This window comes from Colletes latitarsis, chromosome 3, assembly GCF_051014445.1.
Source record: "Colletes latitarsis isolate SP2378_abdomen chromosome 3, iyColLati1, whole genome shotgun sequence".
NCBI classification, from domain to species: Eukaryota; Metazoa; Arthropoda; class Insecta; order Hymenoptera; family Colletidae; genus Colletes; species Colletes latitarsis.
The window spans coordinates 32,822,034-32,840,312 of NC_135136.1; the positions used below are offsets into that span (position 1 = coordinate 32,822,034).

An 18,279-nucleotide genomic window follows, 5' to 3' on the forward strand; every position below is an offset into this window, starting at 1 on the left:
CCACGTATAAGAAAAAAAATGTGGTGAACGCTAAATGATCGGGTCAATGTTCAAGCTACCAAATGTTTGGGTCCCATATACAATACATACATAATATCAGTATTTCTAAATACGCTAATATTAAAATCGGCTGTGTATCTGTAGTATATTGCTAAATTTTGAATTTTAATGTGTTGCAGAGGAATTGATTAACGAAATTTTAAAAGTAATAATGTATTTTACTGTTGAACTACTAGGTGGCGAATATTGGACAAATAATGTGGGTGTATCGGTTCCACTATATTTAATGCATGCAGATTTAGGGTTTTAATAATTATTTAGTCTAATAAACAATTAACAAATATATGACATACAAACTTTGGAATCTCGGTAATAAGTAAAGTCGTTTTCTTTTGTTCCAAGCGTGTTTTAATCTTGCTTTTATTCTTTCTGTTAGGGACATGTTATTCATGAATAGTTCTGGTTTTTTTCTTATAGGGGTATGGCATGCATGTAGCTACCACCATAGATATATGTCTACATACTGCATACTACAAAATATAGGTAGTATATACTAATATTTTGTATAGGAATACGTGATTTTTGTATTGAATCAGGTGTATGAAGCCTTTTGTTGTATCTTATTTTCTTTGTTTCTGATTGTCATAAGAAATGATGAAACGTTAAATATACATTTGCAATAAACGCATATACGTGTACTTTATATAAGTACGTATAAAACAAAGACAAGAGTGAATAAAAAGCAATTTGTGTAATGTCTCAAGCGTTTACGGCAGATTCATTTCAAAATGTTTGAAATATTGTACATTTGAAATTGATGTCGTGTGTACGAATTTTTTGTAGAAATTAGTATACAATTGAAATTAACCTAAAAGTACAAGGAAAATACAGGAAAATTTTAAATATACATTTTTGATAAAGTATACTGTTCAAGATGACTGTCTTCAAAATTTCCAGATTTATTCAACATGTGAGGTTTGTGATTTTATTGTTGATGACATTAAATTCTGTAATATCTAAAATAATTAACGTATTTTAGAAGAAACTCTTACGAATGTTGTACAGATATGTATACAAAAGGGTTTCTCAAGATTTCAATAAAACAAAAATTCTTAAGAAGATATTCCTCAAATGTAAATACAACGCAACATAAAGTTAATCCTTGGTATTCATTTGTAAAATGGGAATGGAGCATTCCTACTGGAGTTGGAATATCATTGTTAGCAATATTGCAATGGAGACATTTGAAAAAGTATCCACGTACAAGAGAAGATACCAATATATATGAGCCAATCAATGTTTTTGTGGTATAAATTTATTACAATAGCAAATTAAATATTGATATTATAATCCGAAGTAATGTAAGTAAGGAAACCATATAAGTAGAATTAAATATTTAGTTAAATTTTTTGCACAGGTAAAATGTTACTATTATCTGCCATTAAGAATAATAAGTAGAATATGGGGCTGGATAGCAAGTTTGGAATTACCAGTTGTTTTGAGACCAACTTTATATGGATTTTATGCTAAGACTTTTGATGCCAATTTAGATGAAATTGATTTGAGTCTATCAGATTTTCCAAGTCTTGTTGATTTTTTTGTCAGACCTCTTAAACCCGATGCAAGACCTATTGACTGTCATACAAATATAGTACGTATACATTATTTGGATAGTGTGTAAATAAATATTGCAAATGTAGTAATATTTATGTATAAATTGATTACAGGTTTCTCCATCTGATGGAACTGTATTACATTTTGGACCAGTAACATCGTGTCGTGTGGAACAAGTGAAGGGCATAACTTACAATCTTAGACATTTCTTAGGTGATATTCATTCTGATCAACCACAAAAATTTACAAAAGAAGATGACGATACTTATGTAAAATCTCTTTTGAAAAATCCAGTAAATCAACTTTATCAATTAGTAGTTTATTTAGCTCCAGGAGATTATCATAGATTTCATAGTCCAACTGATTGGGAAATAGAGTTTCGCAGACACTTTCAAGGTATACCTTACCTTTATTTTCCTCAATAAATTTATTTTATATGGTGATTCCTGTACCTGGAAACAATGGAATATTTCATGAGGATTTAAAGTTATAAAAAAAGTGTTCTTACAAAAATTGTTTGATATAGACAGGGACATTCAATGGTATAAATAATTTTCTTACAGGTATAGTGGTAAGAGAGATATCAAAGTCAAAGTCAAAGTGCTTTTTTTAAATGGGACTCTGCATTTTAAATTTTACGAATAGATTTTATATCCACGCGAAATATTCCATAGTTTCGACTGATGTATAACCTAAATTTTTTTAGGAAAACTGTTGAGTGTCAATCCAAAAATAGCCCAATATTTACCAAATTTATTCTCGTTAAACGAACGTGTGGTGTATATTGGAAAGTGGGCTGGCGGTTTTATGGCTTACACTGCTGTTGGAGCCACGAATGTGGGCTCCATAAAAGTTTACTGTGATAGAGATCTACAAACAAATACCATTAAGTGGCCTGAAACAAAGCACTGGAAAGATGCTAATTTAGGTTGTGCACGTATTAGTAAGGGAGAATTATTTGGTGAATTTAGAATGGGGTCTACTGTCGTGTTGTTATTCGAAGGCCCAAAAGACTTCAAATTTTGCATAAATGTTGGACAAACAATAAAAATGGGTCAAGCTTTTACCGAGTGTGCTGTTGAAACTAAAAAAATACAACATTCATTGTGACAATTAATAACTCTTGTCGCGCTTGATTGGAAATACGTATGGAGAATAAATACATAACTCTTGGAAAATAATTTATCAATCTTATTCATTAATGATGAAATTTGTAAAAGATTTATCCTTGATGATATTGTTGTTACTTTAAATATAACTTTGGCGTGAACACGATTGCAACGAGTAATAAAATGAAAATTTCAAATAAACGACTAGATTTTTTAAAATTTGAATGCTTTAAAATTTTTATAAAGTTTATAAATATAAAGAAAGTAAATAGATCATTATAGATAGTTATTATTTGATGTTTGAAGAATCATAATTATTTTTATCAGAATTGTACATAAGGACATAATTATCTAGCATCTGAAGTGTTACATTCAACGACCACCACTATTAACTTGTAACATTTGTCTGTGTATGAACATCTAACTCCTAGTTAAGGTGATTCTCTGTAAACATGTGTCAAAAATGTTATCCTACAATGTACATTGATTTGTGTGTATATAGAACTTAATCCTTTAAACCTAATAAGAATAATTTTGCATATGGACCTGACATTGTGAGACAAATAAGAAAAATAAATTATATTTATGCTAAAAGATTTTAGCAATAATTACCTTGATACCTGTACGCTACTCGTGTTCTTTAAAAGCACTTTAAAATAATAAAAATGTGAATAATTTTTCTATTCCACGGCACGTGTTCAGTAAATATAAATATTACACACATTTTCGTATAATGTACATATTTAAATTATCGTTTATTAACGTTTAAAGTTCCGCCTGTAGAAATTTGTCGGTCGCGATTGGTCGGTCCTAGTGGTTCTCACTCAGCATGAGAAACTCTGCTTACTGACGCATCGACAGTCTTACAGTTTTGTGAGTGAGAACTACTAGGACCTTACTCAATTTATCGCATGCACGTAGTTGTTCCCAGATTACCGTTCTACAGGCGGTACTTTAAACGTTAATAACTTTTTAACGAAGCCTCAATCAACAAATTAGTATTCTTGATTTTCGTCTTAATTGGACCTCGAGAATCTCATAAGATGTATGAATTTTCAAATTTTTACAACCTTTTCATGTATTTGTTGTAGACTTGTATGAGTTTTTAAATTTATTTAAAGTATTTTGTATCATTTGTAAATTTACGTTTTCTTTTTTACGGATATTTAAGACAAATATCACAAACGTATACAATGCACTATCGTGTAAAAATTATTATAGCGTGATTGGATGTTTTACTCTACATTATATCTTACACTATATGATTTTTACTTTTTTCGTATATTGTACATGTACCTATATGAATTTTTTAATAAAAACACAAAGTTATATAGTAAAGGAATATTCAAGTTATTCAAAAGATGAATGAAAAGAAAAATGACACATATCATTTATTAGATAAGTTATATATAAAATTGGTAATATTTAATAATCTTATAAAGAAACCCGAATGGACTCATTTAAACAACTCAATAAAAGTCATAGTATGTTAAGAAATAAGAAATATTAAGTGTCTTTCTTAACATTTTTTCTTAAATGTAACGGAAACAAAAATTTGATCATTATTAATTAACATCCTTATATTTTTTCCTTATAGACGTGAAGATATTTCAAGTAAACACTCGATATTTCCTGTTCGTTAAGATACTGTATCTTTTAGTTTCGGACTTGCAAAATATTGACCACAAGCTAACATGTTTTTTAAAAATGTTGGACATAACAAGTAGATTTTTACTTAAACTTGAGACGTACCTAATCCAAAACTTTAATATCTCTCTGTTAAATTTCTACTTTTCAATTGTTTACCTGTTACAAAACAATTTTCTCTTTTTTTATGAGAACTCATAATTTAATGTTTTATAAAAAAGATGCTGATCGTTACATGGCACTTATAAGCGCACCATTAATGAAAAATTATAGTTTTTCATAAGTACGGTCGGAGACGATTGTAACGCCGACAGTTAGGGTCGGTTGTAATCGTCTCAAAATGAAAGAAGAAGGACTAATTATAACGACAGCATACAGAGCATGGAACAAAATTTTTACCGAGGAGCAAGAAAATTTTATTGTAAAATATATGTATATTAATATTATATTAATATGATAAATTTAGAATGCTACAGATTTATTATTCGATCGATGTTTGCTAAAAGAGTTTCTTCGTCGTCGCAAGGGGGTTGAGATCGAAAAGGGGGCGGCGAGGTAAAACAGAAAATTGTCAAAGCCGCCGTCGCGTGTTGGAATCGCGTTACACCTACGAGTCGTGGGCTCAGTAAGCGTCGCGACGCCCGTGGCGCACGTTGCCAATGTCCGTTCGTCCGGTGCTCCTCCGGTGTGCGCGAAATTTGCAAAATCGTGGTCATTCGATTCTGCGGATCGAGCAATTTGTCGCGCGATTTCCTTTCGATCGTCGTTTTCATCGAAGGTTCCTTACACCTTTCTTTATCTTTTTGTCTCCTAAAGTACGATTATGGTGCTAGATGAGTGCTGATGGACATTTTCGCGTGACCTTGTCCCTCAGGAGGGAACCGGTTGCCGGTCCAGTCTACTGCAAGATGGAAACATCGGCTAGGTTCCGTCAATTGAAGACCGTGAAACTGAGCTGCGAGGCTACCTATCGACTGGACATCAGCTTCAAACCACCCCAACTGTTGGAGTGAGTACAGCGAACGTAACGATACTTTATCCTTTTCCTTGGGTAAAATAATTTCTTACGCTCCCGTTCTTGCCCTGTTTCTCTTTATCTGATCCTTTTCGATTTGTTTCTGTCGCACGAAATTCACGTCCCCTGTAGTTAGAATAAATTTGACATCTGATTTCCCTGGGAAAATAATTGCTTGAAGATCTGAAGGCCCGATTGCTGGTTGCTGTTTCTTTCATTCGCTACTCGCGCGTTGGTCATTATTTATTTTTTTTTTTTTTATCTGATTGTGTGATTCGTTGCGAAAGCTTGTAAGTAATAATATTTGCAGCAGTTACGGCGAACGAGTCCTCGTGTCAGTAAAACGAGTGCACGAGATCTAGTAGGTACCCGATCGTTGGCTACTACGAATTCTACTTACTACTTTATTATTTAATATATATTTATATTGAGTAAGCAGTTAATATTTTCGTAATATCCAGTGTTTCCTTTCGTTAATTTTGTTCTTAGAATAATATTTTGAGAATGTTTATGATATATTCAGTTGTTGTTAAATATGAGTCGTCTTTAACTTTTTTGGTTTAGATCTAACATTATATTTTAGGAACAAGATCGAGGGAATTTATAATCGTTCGAATTGCTTATTGTTAGTACAATCTGTAATGTGCTTTATCTCTTAAACATTTTTGTTACTATTAGTTTCAAAATGTAATTAAGTGGTATTAATCAAATATCCAAATATGTACATTAACTGTACTACAAATGCAGGGATAAATTAAACAGTTAGATTGTATCTTCTACTAATTCTCGATGACCTACAGAATTAATCAACCAACTAAAGAAATTGTAAAAGAACTTTGTAAAAGAAGAATATCTTACAAAATCTCTAAGCTTAGAAACAACTTTTCCAATCAAATAAATAATACACGTATAGAGTTAGTTGAACAAGGTTAGAAAAGTAAGTACTACGATAAATTAAAAATTAACAACATGTTAAATGAATTTTATATTTGAATGAATCAGTATCTCTAATTATGTTTATTCATTACGAAGACTTTATAATAATGATGGATACAATTTTAGAATATTAATTTTCATTATCTGTGCTCTGTTTTATAGTACGACATTATGTAAAAGCAATTCAATAAGTAAAGAGAGTAACTTCTATAGTTCATAAAAATATCTAAATAGGAATTATCATATTTTCAGAATTATACGTTGATATTTTTGTTATCAATATTAAACAGCTGTTTGATAATAAGACCTTTTGGTTTCTGATGCTGCAAAATTATGAACTTTAATTCCGGATGCTAAACAATATAGTATAATTGTATGAATCGTGCAAATTTTTATAAATGGATCGATTAATTCAAAAATGGTCAATAAAGAATAAAAATTTGTTCATTTAAGAATTTGTTTTTCCAAAAATTGACTGTAAAAATTCATTGTCTATGCGTGAAATAGGGTACGACTTGGTCTTCAGCATAAGTAGAAACAGTGGGTAGTAGGCAGACAAATCAGAGCAAGTCGTATTCAATCGCAGGCGTACTACAAATGAAAAGATTTTATTTTTGATTTTCTACTTCTTTTTTCCACGCGGAATCACCTATACAAAAACAGTTAAATTGTGAGATTCATTGAATAAAACATATTGAAACAACAATCGTTTATCTTTTTAATTATTGTACGACCCTCGTAATAATGATGGACACTGTGGTTTTAAAAAATGTTAAATAACGAACAGAAATTCTTACAATAGTAACTGTATTCATTTTCAATATTTTTATAATAATACTGCGAATTTTTACACGTTTCTCAAATAGTGTCTCTGTTCATTTTTAATATTCTATGTTTTAATATAACGTACGACAGGGATGTATTTCTCTATACGTACAATAGGACTTTGGAGCACAATACTTTTCCAGAATAGAGAGGGATAATTCTATAAAACGTTCTATAATATTACCGTGATAAACCATTTCAACCAAATGAGGTCCGAAATGAAAAACTGTTGAAAAAAATAACTTTTGCCTGCTAACAGTTTCTGTCAATTTCAAGTTATTAACAGTGTGATATACATACAGGGTGTTCGGCCACCCCTGGGAAAAATTTTAATAGAGGATTTTAGAGGCCAAAATAAGACGAAAATCAAGAATATCAATTTGTTGATGGAGGCTTCGTTAAAAAGTTATTAACAATTAGATTAAAAAATTTCAAATCGTTCTGCAAAAATTATTTTCGGTTGCGGGGGTCAATTACAATCATTTTTGGTGAATACACATACTTCCGAAATCCTACTTACTTTCGAGAAAAAAATTCGAGTAAGTGCTGAAAGTTTTGGGTAAAAAAAAAAGACTTTCGAATCGTCTTGGAAAAATTATTTTTAGTTGCAGGGATCAATTGCAAGCATTTTCGGTCAATAGACGTACCCCCGAAATCCTACTCAGTTTCGAGAAAAAAATTCCTAACCGAAAATATAATTGGAGGCCAGAAATGTTAGCCCAAAATTTCATGCGAATCTTTAAAACGTCATAACTCCTGAACGGATTGGACGATTTTAATGTTTAAAAAAGCAAACTGCGCGTATTTTGTTGGAGAATATGTACAAATCGCAAAAATATTCGAAAAGTTGGTCCTTCACCCCGCAAAATGAGAAAAACCCCATAAAAATGGTCCAATTTTCAAACAGCCATAACTCCTACAATAGTGAATATATTTCAATGAAACTTTTTTCTGAAGTAGAGCTCATGGGTACCTACAAAAAAGTATTACACAACTTTTCTGTAGGACGTCAAACAAAATTACTAAAAATGAAAAACGAATTTTTAAGAAAAATCGACAGGGGGTAGGTGTCTAAATTTTTCGGCGAAAATGAAAAGTTTCAAATCATTCTGGAAAAATTATTTTTGGTTGCAGGGGTTAATTCCAATCATTTTTGGTCTATAGACATACCCTCGAATTCCTACCTATTTTCTAGAAAAAAATTCGAGGTGTGAAATTTTTCGACGGCAAAAAAAAAATTTCAAATCGTTTTGGAAAAATTATTTTCGGTTGTGGGGGTCAATTACAATCATTTTTAGTGAATAGACATATCACCGAAATCGTGAGCATTTTCGAGAAAAAAATTCAGTAAGGTCGGAACTTTAAACGTTAATAATTGTTTAACGAAGCCTTCATCAACAAATTGGTATTCTTGATTTTCGTCTCATTTTGGCCTCTAGAATCCCCCATTAAAATTTTTCCCAGGGGTGGCCGAACACCCTGTATATATTCAGATTCATATCGAGAAGATCTTACGGAACTATCCCAGAAACAAGAATATACGTTGAAGTCCCTGAAGATCGACCGTCCATCTTTCCTTCTACCATCACACTTTAATATAAAGCTAAGAAATATAAAATATGATTATTCTGACCTCATAAAGCGTTATATGTTTCACGGACACGAGGAACGATCGTACTATCGGGAAAAAGGAAGACGCTTGGAGAGACGAGTTTCTTCCAGATAATCCTTACGAATTTATTGCACGCTCGGAAACGAAAGAGAAGAAAACGTTTCCTTAGACGCTATTGATGAATAATTATATGGGAAAGGCCTTCACAACTACGTTCGTGATTTAAGGGGATAAAGTCAACGATAAGTCTCAATTTGCGGGTGATATTCGCTGAGGACTGAGGATTACGAGGTGTCGTCGTATAGGAATACTAATAGCCTTTCATAGCCCATTACACAGGAATCACCACTCTACTGAACTCTCGTTTCGGTCTGCTCGACATTTGGCCCGACGAAAACTTTCGAGAAGTTTATAGAAAAAACTACAGATCTACTAGAAAAGATACGCCCCTTATCTCTTAAAAATACAAAGACGAGCAATTTATCAGTAATTTTAATCCCATAAAAATACAGAGCCATGCGTATTGAATTTGTCTAATGATAAAAAAAATTAACACATTCGTCTTTCGAGCAATACTGAATGAATCTTGTAGGAAAATTAATTTCAGCGGTAAATACCAAAAATAGATGATGCTAAAAAAGTGTATGTACACATAAATGGGCTGAAAACATGTCAAGAGGCAACGAATTAGGTTTTTTAGCGAACAGGACCGTCGGCTGGAGTGTGTTTGCTAAAACGTTCTCGCGAGGAATGTTTGTAACAAGAGTGTACTTACGAAATAAATATTTATGGACGGTCTTGAACACTCTTTCTGAAGAAGGCTTAGAACGCAAAGGGGAAACGCAAAGAATTAGAGTAAATTGATGTCTAGCTTCGTCAAAAGGACACAGTTATTATTGTCACATCTTCAGTGAGGGACGAGATTAGAACGGGTTAATTATGCATGCACAGATCTAAACGGAACACTATTCAACAATACTTATTAAACAAGTAATAAAGCAACAAACGAAAAACACGTGTACACGCAGCGCGACCATATTGGATTCTGCTCGCACGCTACTTTCTTGTCTGTCCTCTTCTCTCGCGCATGCGCACTTTGCGATTGTACGATTACTTCTACCACATTATAATATACGAGACACTATGCCGTGTGTAATAAAAGTGTGATTATGAGATTAAAGAATATATGAACGATCTTCAATACACTTTCTGAATGAGGTGTAGAATGCAGAGGGGAAACGCAAATAATTAGAATAAATTAAAACCTATTCTAAATTATTTCGATTCTGTTCACAAATATGAGCTTCTAGACGTGTGTCTGGTATTTTAATTTTTTTACAATAGAAAAAAGAAAAAAAATGGTCCGAGTAAATACTATTTAGTTTGATAAGAGCTACCCAAATAACAAAAGAATAATATCTTCTTTCATTAGAAACATTTGTTGCACGTGAAAATATTAATTCCAATGGACCATTTAATTTAAAAAGGAAATGGAACCGGTATCTTTATTAGTTTCTAAGAAAGCAGCTCATAACATTTTGTTTAGATCACGTGGTATAACAAGCGTTGGTTATTTAAAAATTGATGCTACGTACAGTCACATGCATAAGTCAACGTAAGCACGCTGACTGTAAACGCTCACAATGGAAGATTAACAAAATATTAATAAGCAGAGCAATAGGATTTAATATACACATATACACAATATGGAATAAAAACGAATTGGCATTGTGAAATGATGTACATTATAAAGTGAAATTAACGTTTATTTATGTAAAATGATAGGTTTAGTCGCGTAACTTTTCTAAATTTTGGCAGACGTTTATTTGAGATATTCCTTCGAGAAAATATCTGTACGCTCGTATTCGAGAAAATGAAAAAGGGTGCGAGGAAAATGGATGATTCAACCTTTAAAATTAGCCCAGGAAAATTGTTGCACGATTTCTTTTCACGAAGTTAGAGTAGCCCAGACATTGATAACGTTTCGACCAAGTGTGCTTTATGACTAGCAGCGTACGTTTAGAAAAGGGGAAATAGTATCGATCGTTAAATGAGAAATTACCACACTGTTTCCTTAAAACGACAGCCTTTTTATCTCAATTGAATCTACGATTATGCATTACGATATTGGATTGAAATTTCATCGAGGAAAATCGACAAGTCGATCGAAGTAATTCGCTACTCGACTCGCACTGCGGTTGAAATAATAATTACGAACGGAACGTGATGTATCGTGCCTTCACAGTGAAAGACGTCGTTACAGCATAATAGACACGTCATGAGACGAACATGATCATGTACGGCTGGTTGAAATATCGACTAACGTTCTGCAGCGGTGCGGCGGTTCTCCTCAGGGCAGAAAATCAGGTGCTGTTCGCAACACGAACAGGAGCTAAAATTACTTGTTGGTAATTGCGATATGCAGACTGTTGCTGGGTAAACGTCGGTTCGTAAATATTAAATAATTACGCGTAATTCGTGAGGAAACGTTGTCGACGAACCGATTTCTCTAACGAAGAACGCGACAGCTTGTTTTCGTTTACGTTTGACACCGCTCGTTATCCTTTGACCAACTTCCAGACTATTAAATACATTATAGAAAATAGAGAAAATATCCGAGCATTTACACAGGCACGCGAAGGTATTCGAATGATGACTCATTTATAATTTAATATGAACACAAGATCCTATAGTGTAACGATAGAATGTATAAAGTTTATCGAAATAAAATAACACGTAACAAAGTTAGAAAGATCTTTATAGATTCTAAATTAAAAAGACCCATATTTCAAAAATCTAATGAAGATCTAGATGTCTATAGATATAAATAACGCATAAAAATTAGAATTCTCTATGGAAAACCGTCTTAGAACTAATAAGAGCAAAATTGGATCAACTTTGTACCGAACCTTTGAATAGTACAATTAATATTAAATGTATAATTCGAATATCTTTGTGTGTTATAATTTGTCATTAGATTTAATAAAGTCTTCCAAAGTCGAATACGTGTTATTTGGTTTCAATGAAAATACATTTTATCTTTTCATATTTTCTATACATAATACATACGAAAATTTTAAAACATCCATTATACTGTACGATAAGCGTCCATTTTCGAATACTTTCGTGTGTTTGTGTATATTCTCTGAAATACACGTCAAGAATTCCAAGAGCATAGCCATATATCCAATTAATGAATCCGTCACTGCATTATATTTGCTTGAATAATGAAACTATCAGCGATCTGAATATTGGAAAGCAATATCGGATTGACTGGAAAGGGAACAAAGGGAATTTTATGAAGGTTCAAACCAACTGGAACTGAAAGTGTATTTGATGTGTCCCGGTATTGATGGTACAACCGAGAAGGAGGTGATTCTACATGAAAATAGGAATTGAAAATAATGAATAAAATGTCGACATTTGAGAATTCGTTTTTCATAAAATCGACTTTAAAAATTCATTCATCAGAAGTAGTCAGAGTTGGCCAAATTTTATTCACGTGTAGCGAATACTAATTTTAGATCGATTCGTAGACCAACTTCTACGTATATTTCGTTCATGAATTCATTTATAAACTACAATCGATCAACGACTTTTTTTTAAACCAATATTCACATAAGGAAAGTCCTGGGCAACTGCTAGTTCATGAGCGAATCTAACATTTTTATTCGTTATTCGAGTATAAAATTTGCTCAACATTGAGTGCAATGAGTTGGACTTTAGCATAAGTGAAAGCAGCGACAAATTTTCAAATTCAATTATGGACAAAGCCAGAAATAAAAAAAATGTTCTCTTTGATTTTTGATTTTCTGGGACATCCCGTATAATAAGAGTTACTTCTTAGAAATTTAAAAGCACTCATTGAGTTTGAGTTTCTATTTATCATAAATGTATCATGTTTATTATTTCGTTTATTACTGGTAATGAGAGTTCTAAAGATTATTGAATATTATATCAAATATTAACATCTCGACTTCGAAATAAAATATTAATAGAAAGAACTCTATGTCGTCTTTTTAAGAAAAATATTACTTTTATTACAAACGAAAAATTTCTTGTTTCCTTTATTACTGGAAATATTGTTACGAAAGTATATTCTAAATATATTACTATTAAATGCAATGTATTATATTGTAATTCAATAAGGAAATAGAAAATATTAATGCTGACGATTAACGTCGAGCAAAGATTTAAACGGGCGCTGCAGATCGTATGGATTATTTTTTCAATTATGCGGCGATCAATGCAAAATTGACTTTCCTTTTCTATTTCTCGATGCACGCAAGTATTCTTAAAAATGTTTTGCTCGTTACTTCATGACTGCTAATTTTATTCCATAAGAGAAAGCATTTAAAGCTAAGATCGATATCAAATTTTATCAAACTTTATAATCTATTTTTTTTATCTTAAAAGTAAAAGAACAAGTTGAGTAACTAGACTTTATATTATAAAACATTCAAAAAACTGATAATTAAACTTTAAACTATTAATTTTGTCATTGAACAAAGTTTGTAAGCAAACGAAGTTTAAGAAGTAGCGAATAAAAAATTCTATCGACACAGAACATAGCAATTGCAACGTTTAGAAAATGTGCAAAGCACATGTTGTTTGAGAACAATTCACATGCATAAAGAACACGTTGCAATTATGTAACTCGAAAGAAATGTAGAATGACATTGAAGATAAGTTTTAACGAAAGAACTATACCACGTTCCAGTTTCTAGGACTACTTGGTGAAGCATGCAGAAGCTTTTACAGTATTAGATATCTCATTGAGCGTTGCAGCCATTTGAGCAGATAATTCTCTAATTATCTTCAACAGCTTATTATCAAGACTGACACGTTACATATACACCTAATAATTTATTTAACATGTGACCTGTCACTGCACTTAACTGATCGAGTTTCTAATTAATTCTAGCATCGTTGTTCACGAATATATAGAATGGCCTATTTAAATACGAACACCTAAACATCAATGTTATTTATGGATATTTGGATCAGCGATTGTTTCTTGTTTCAGGTTCATGAATCCTGTTAAAAAATTCTCGAGGATTTACAAAATAATATAATTCCTCTTTAAATACAAATTACGAGTGAATTTCTTTATTTTATATTTAATTATATTAATACTGACAGAATATAATGGGAAACAATCATATTCTGATTTCATCAACATCACAAAGAGATTAGAAGAGTCAGTCATTTTCTAATTTAAATACTAAAAAATAACCTATTAATTCTTCTATATCAACAACTTTCCGAAACTAAAAATTAAGAATGAAGAAATAAATTAAATGAGAAACCAAATACAATTATACATTTCGCTATACGATTCTCGTTAAATAAATTGTGTCAAAGATGAAGTCTAATCACTGTTTTTCTCCAAATAATATTAAAACACAAATTAATTATCAAATTGCTGTTTCGGTGTAAATATTCAAGAAATGTGTTGACATTGATTTTATGCAAAAGTAATGCATTTTTCATCATTTATAAATTTGAAGTTACGTCGTTTCTTATATCACAAATGTTTATTTTTTTACTCAAAGGTCACGAGTCATACTTAATTGGTTTTTCGTTTACTATAGGCTTGGATAATATACGTATAAGATTTTCTAAATTTTTCAAGATTACGAAACATTTTATTCGGGAATCGGGAACTTGAAACTGTGTCTGGTAATTGTTCTCTCGTGAAACGGGAATGGAAAAATCTCAAGAATACTTGAGACGAGATTCCCGAGGACAATGATTAATTTATACAGATTAATTCTTCTTTCTTAACAAGGCACACGAACTTTTAATAATGCATATGTTTTATTCAAGTAGACTGTCGTCAACTTCAAGTTCAACCGTTCCATTGTAGCACAGAAAATTTGTTTAATCATTTCTTTACGTTTTTCAATCAAAATAATTCGCGAAGCATTCATTTCTTGAACACACACTTCCAATACCCTTATATGCTAATCGTTCTATTAACTTTTCTTTGAACCAACTTTTCGAAAATTGTAATTTTCCTTTGAATAATTTTCTAATTATACAGTTCACTCTACGGATAGAGACTCTAGACGACAATACGCCAAACAAGCTTTTATTTATGTACAAGTGCATCGATTGTAAAGGATCCGTTGAATGAGAACCGTAAATAATAAAAACGCACTTGTTAGATGACAATAAAAGTTGTCCGAAATGAAACATTGAAAATGGTAGTACGTTGCATTTTCATGAGACGTATAAAGGAATACAATCATGAGGGCTAGTCACTCAACAAAAGTCTGTCATAAAGAAATTCAGTAAAGTAGTACATCGTACATTTATAATGTCGATGTATGAAAACGTACACCCGTGAGGTGATGTAAAGACCACCTTCTAGAACAAGCAAGAAATAGGGTCACGGTGAAAAAATTTCTCCTATAAAAAAATACTTTGACTTCAATAGCACCGAACCCTTTTAAAACTATAATACCAGGTTGTCACATATGAAATGTCGCCTCAAATATAGACAAATATACATACAGGGTGTTCGACCACACCTGGGGTTCTAGAGACCAAAATAAGACGAAAATCAAGAATACCAATTTGTTGATTAAGGCTTCGTTAAAAAGTTATTAACGTTTAAAGCTCCGCCTGTAGAACGGCAACCTGCGAACAGCTGCGAATGTGCGATAGTGGTTGCCGTTCTACAGGCGAAACTTTAAACGTTAATAACTTTTTAACAAAGCTTCAATCAACAAATTGGTATTCTTGATTTTCGACTTATTTTGGTCTCTAGAATCTCCCACAAAAATTTTTCTCAGGGGTGGCCGAACACCCTGTGTATAGATAAAAATACAGGCCTTAAGGCTATAAAATACAAGTCCAAATTTAAGAGTCTGTCAGTAAAGATATGTTATTGTTTGCAATAAACGTTTCGAGTTAAGATTTAAGTCATCTTTGATATAAATCATTTACATAGAAAATATTTTTTGTTGTTTGTATCGCGTTTTCCCCTTTGCGAAAATAAAAAAAACAATAACTGTTTGGTAATAAATCTTCTCGTTACTCATTTTCAAAATAAAGTTTATTTAAAATTGAGGCTTCAAAATGAAACGATTTTTTTCCATTGTGGATTTCCAAAATGTTTCTTCGTACTAAATGATAATTATGTAGGAAAATAAAGATGTACGTTTAAAGTACAATAAATTTGTTTTGAAGTTTTCATTAATTCCTCTTATCCTAAACACATTTTATAGGATTGGAAACCTCAGTTATGAATTAACCCTCGTAGCGACGAAGAAATTTGTAATATAAGTTATTTAGTTAGAAGAAAAGCTGCCCTTTGTCGCAAGAATATTCGACAAACAGGTTATTTTGCTTGATTCAACCCCATGTTGGGTCGTAAGTTGTGCGGCAAAGGGGAACGCTCTATTCATCGAGACACGCGTCAGCGATTCTTGTGTCTTTGTTAGGAAAGCGCATCCCCTCGAAAAGTGTGACTGCCGACTATAATATATAACAAGAAGTTCGATTAATAAGTGTTCCCTTAGTTACGCCAAAAGCTAGTTTGTCCTAACTTTGACTGTAGAAAATCCCAGTCAGATTTTCGTCAAATGTTCGTGCACGAACGGGGTTGCGTGCGAACGATTTTCGAGGTACTCGCTTTCAACTCGCCTCAATGCCAACTGCCTTTCCTTCTACGTCTCGAGGAGGAAAAAAAGAACGAATGAATAGTACAAGATTGCGAATGGCTTCGTGAGAATTGAAGAATTGCTAAAATAAAAAAGCAACCCCATTTTCTACACATTTTTTGTTCTACCTATTAACAAAAAAGTAATTCTTCGCTTGGTATAAATAGGAATTAGCTCCAAGTAATAAATATTGTGTTTTTAACGTAAATAACAGAGGGAAAATATTTTATTATGAAATATAAACCATTCTGTTAAGAAAATTAGAAGTGAAAATATTAAATATTAATCAAAGAAAGCATTGATTGCAACGGACAATAATCAGCCAGCTTACAAGGGTTCGTTTCTACTAAAAATTATAAAATATAGAGACGTATTAGACCTTGCATGAAGGTAATAAAATCAAGAAACCTTACGTTTGATCATTTTTACTTGAAATTGTTTTGCATACTTTGTATAGTTAACATGATGAATATACAACGTATTTAGTGGATGTACGCGATGGTATTATCGCGATTGCCTCTAAGGATCATGTCGGAACTGTTTTGCATATAAAAGTCCCTCATTCATAGTGGTACAGAGAAATTTCAAAGTCTTTGATGTAAAATTTTTAGAATCATTCTTTACTTAACGTACACATGTGAGGTAAACGTTCAAAATAAAGAATTTCATCCGACATCAATTAATCATGTCATGTCGTAGTCACTGGGTCAAAGTGGAACGTTATAGAAACGCTATAAGCCTGTGACTGTGTCTGCTTTGTAACAAGGCGCATTATAAGTTTGAAAAGCAAGACTTTATAATGAAAAAAATATGTGCTGTTCTTTGGAAATTCAGTTTGACCGTGTAATAGATTTTATCAGTGTTTTAGGTCAGGTCATCAGTTACAGACTATTATTCGACCTGAAATTAGAGAACAATTTTACGAACTGATTAAAATTTCATCAAAGCACGAAGTTCAAATGAAAGCAAAAGAACCTTCCAATAATGAATTAAGAATTAAGTAACGTATATATATAGGAACGAAAATACCTGAAATTTAAGATGTAATTTTAACGAATATAATAAAACGAAAGTTTATTCTATTACTAGTTGAAGGAAAGAAGGTACAAAGGTAAAAAGTCAACAAGGCGAAGGTTCTACTTTAAATCGAGGACTGCAAACTCCAGAAAATCGTACCCCAGTGTATAGTGTACCGTGAATTTCTAATTCCAGATGGCATAAAAGAAAAAGATACGAATGAACGTATTAAATGAATATTTAATACTCTTTAACAAGGCAAAACAGAAGACACTTAACTGTACCAACGATATCGATCTCTTTCGGAACTACTTAAATCCTACAGGTATTAAAAAAAGCATCTCTTTCGGTACAGTGGTGCTTTAATTTATAACAAGTATAACTTTTTTGTATGCAATAAGCAAATTAGTACGTAATTAATTATTCATTAAATCACCTACGGTTTTGATCACAAAGTTGTACGGTCCTCTTCAGGAGTAACAAATATAATTAAACACAAATAAGACGAGAAAAATGTGGTTTCTGTGAGAGTACGATGTTGTTATCATTATTCTACAGTACATATTTTTTACGCTTGTAAAAGCCTCGGTCCAAAAGATGTATGTGTACTGTATGAACGAACACAGTAAAAAGTAATGAAAAATAAATGAATAATTCTCAGATTAAGATAAGTAATATGAATATTTGTGAGGCATCTATTTTTACCCTATTTTTTACTGGAACTCGATAATTCTCTCAGCGTGTAACCTTTTCAGCCTTTTAAGGATTAAATGTAAAAGTAGCAAAACACGTACTTTTTCCAATACCAGTGGTGTTCTACATAGAAATAACAAA

The 18,279-nt window shown here is 32.0% G+C and overlaps 3 protein-coding genes across 7 annotated transcripts in view; 2 read left to right on the forward strand and 1 right to left on the reverse strand.

The window, feature by feature from the left end:
- LOC143340481 (NADH-cytochrome b5 reductase-like) overlaps nucleotides 1-18,279 on the reverse strand; it is a 36,550-nt gene that overhangs the window by 7,641 nt on the left and 10,630 nt on the right. The gene's annotated exons all lie outside the window — the stretch shown is intronic.
- Nucleotides 252-3,317, forward strand: Pisd (phosphatidylserine decarboxylase). 4 transcript variants are annotated; one of them, XM_076762484.1, is made up of 5 exons: nucleotides 252-975; nucleotides 1,040-1,307; nucleotides 1,418-1,651; nucleotides 1,728-2,010; nucleotides 2,321-3,317. In XM_076762484.1, exons 1-5 carry the CDS (start codon nucleotides 935-937, stop codon nucleotides 2,722-2,724), a joined length of 1,230 nt encoding a protein of 409 aa, XP_076618599.1. In that variant the 5' UTR covers nucleotides 252-934; the 3' UTR covers nucleotides 2,725-3,317. The 4 variants fall into 4 exon arrangements, with proteins under 4 accessions (XP_076618599.1, XP_076618600.1, XP_076618601.1 ...); XM_076762485.1 differs by having other exon boundaries at nucleotides 1,066-1,307; XM_076762486.1 differs by having other exon boundaries at nucleotides 252-970.
- LOC143340485 (CB1 cannabinoid receptor-interacting protein 1) overlaps nucleotides 4,312-18,279 on the forward strand; it is a 199,865-nt gene continuing 185,897 nt past the window's right edge. For both annotated transcript variants that reach the window (XR_013079450.1, XM_076762503.1), the window contains exon 1: nucleotides 4,312-5,379. Coding sequence is in view for 1 of the 2 variants with exons in the window: in XM_076762503.1 (XP_076618618.1) it covers nucleotides 5,204-5,379 (176 nt within the window). In the remaining variant the exon portion in view is untranslated. The remainder of the gene's footprint in view (nucleotides 5,380-18,279) is intronic.

Coding starts and splice junctions, on each gene's coding strand:
- Pisd (XM_076762484.1), top strand. CDS start 935: ATGACTGTCTTCAAAATTTCCAGATTTATTCAACATGTGAG. Junction 1,308..1,417: donor AGCCAATCAATGTTTTTGTG/GTATAAATTTAT, acceptor TTTTTTGCACAG/GTAAAATGTTACTATTATCT. Junction 1,652..1,727: donor TTGACTGTCATACAAATATA/GTACGTATACAT, acceptor AATTGATTACAG/GTTTCTCCATCTGATGGAAC.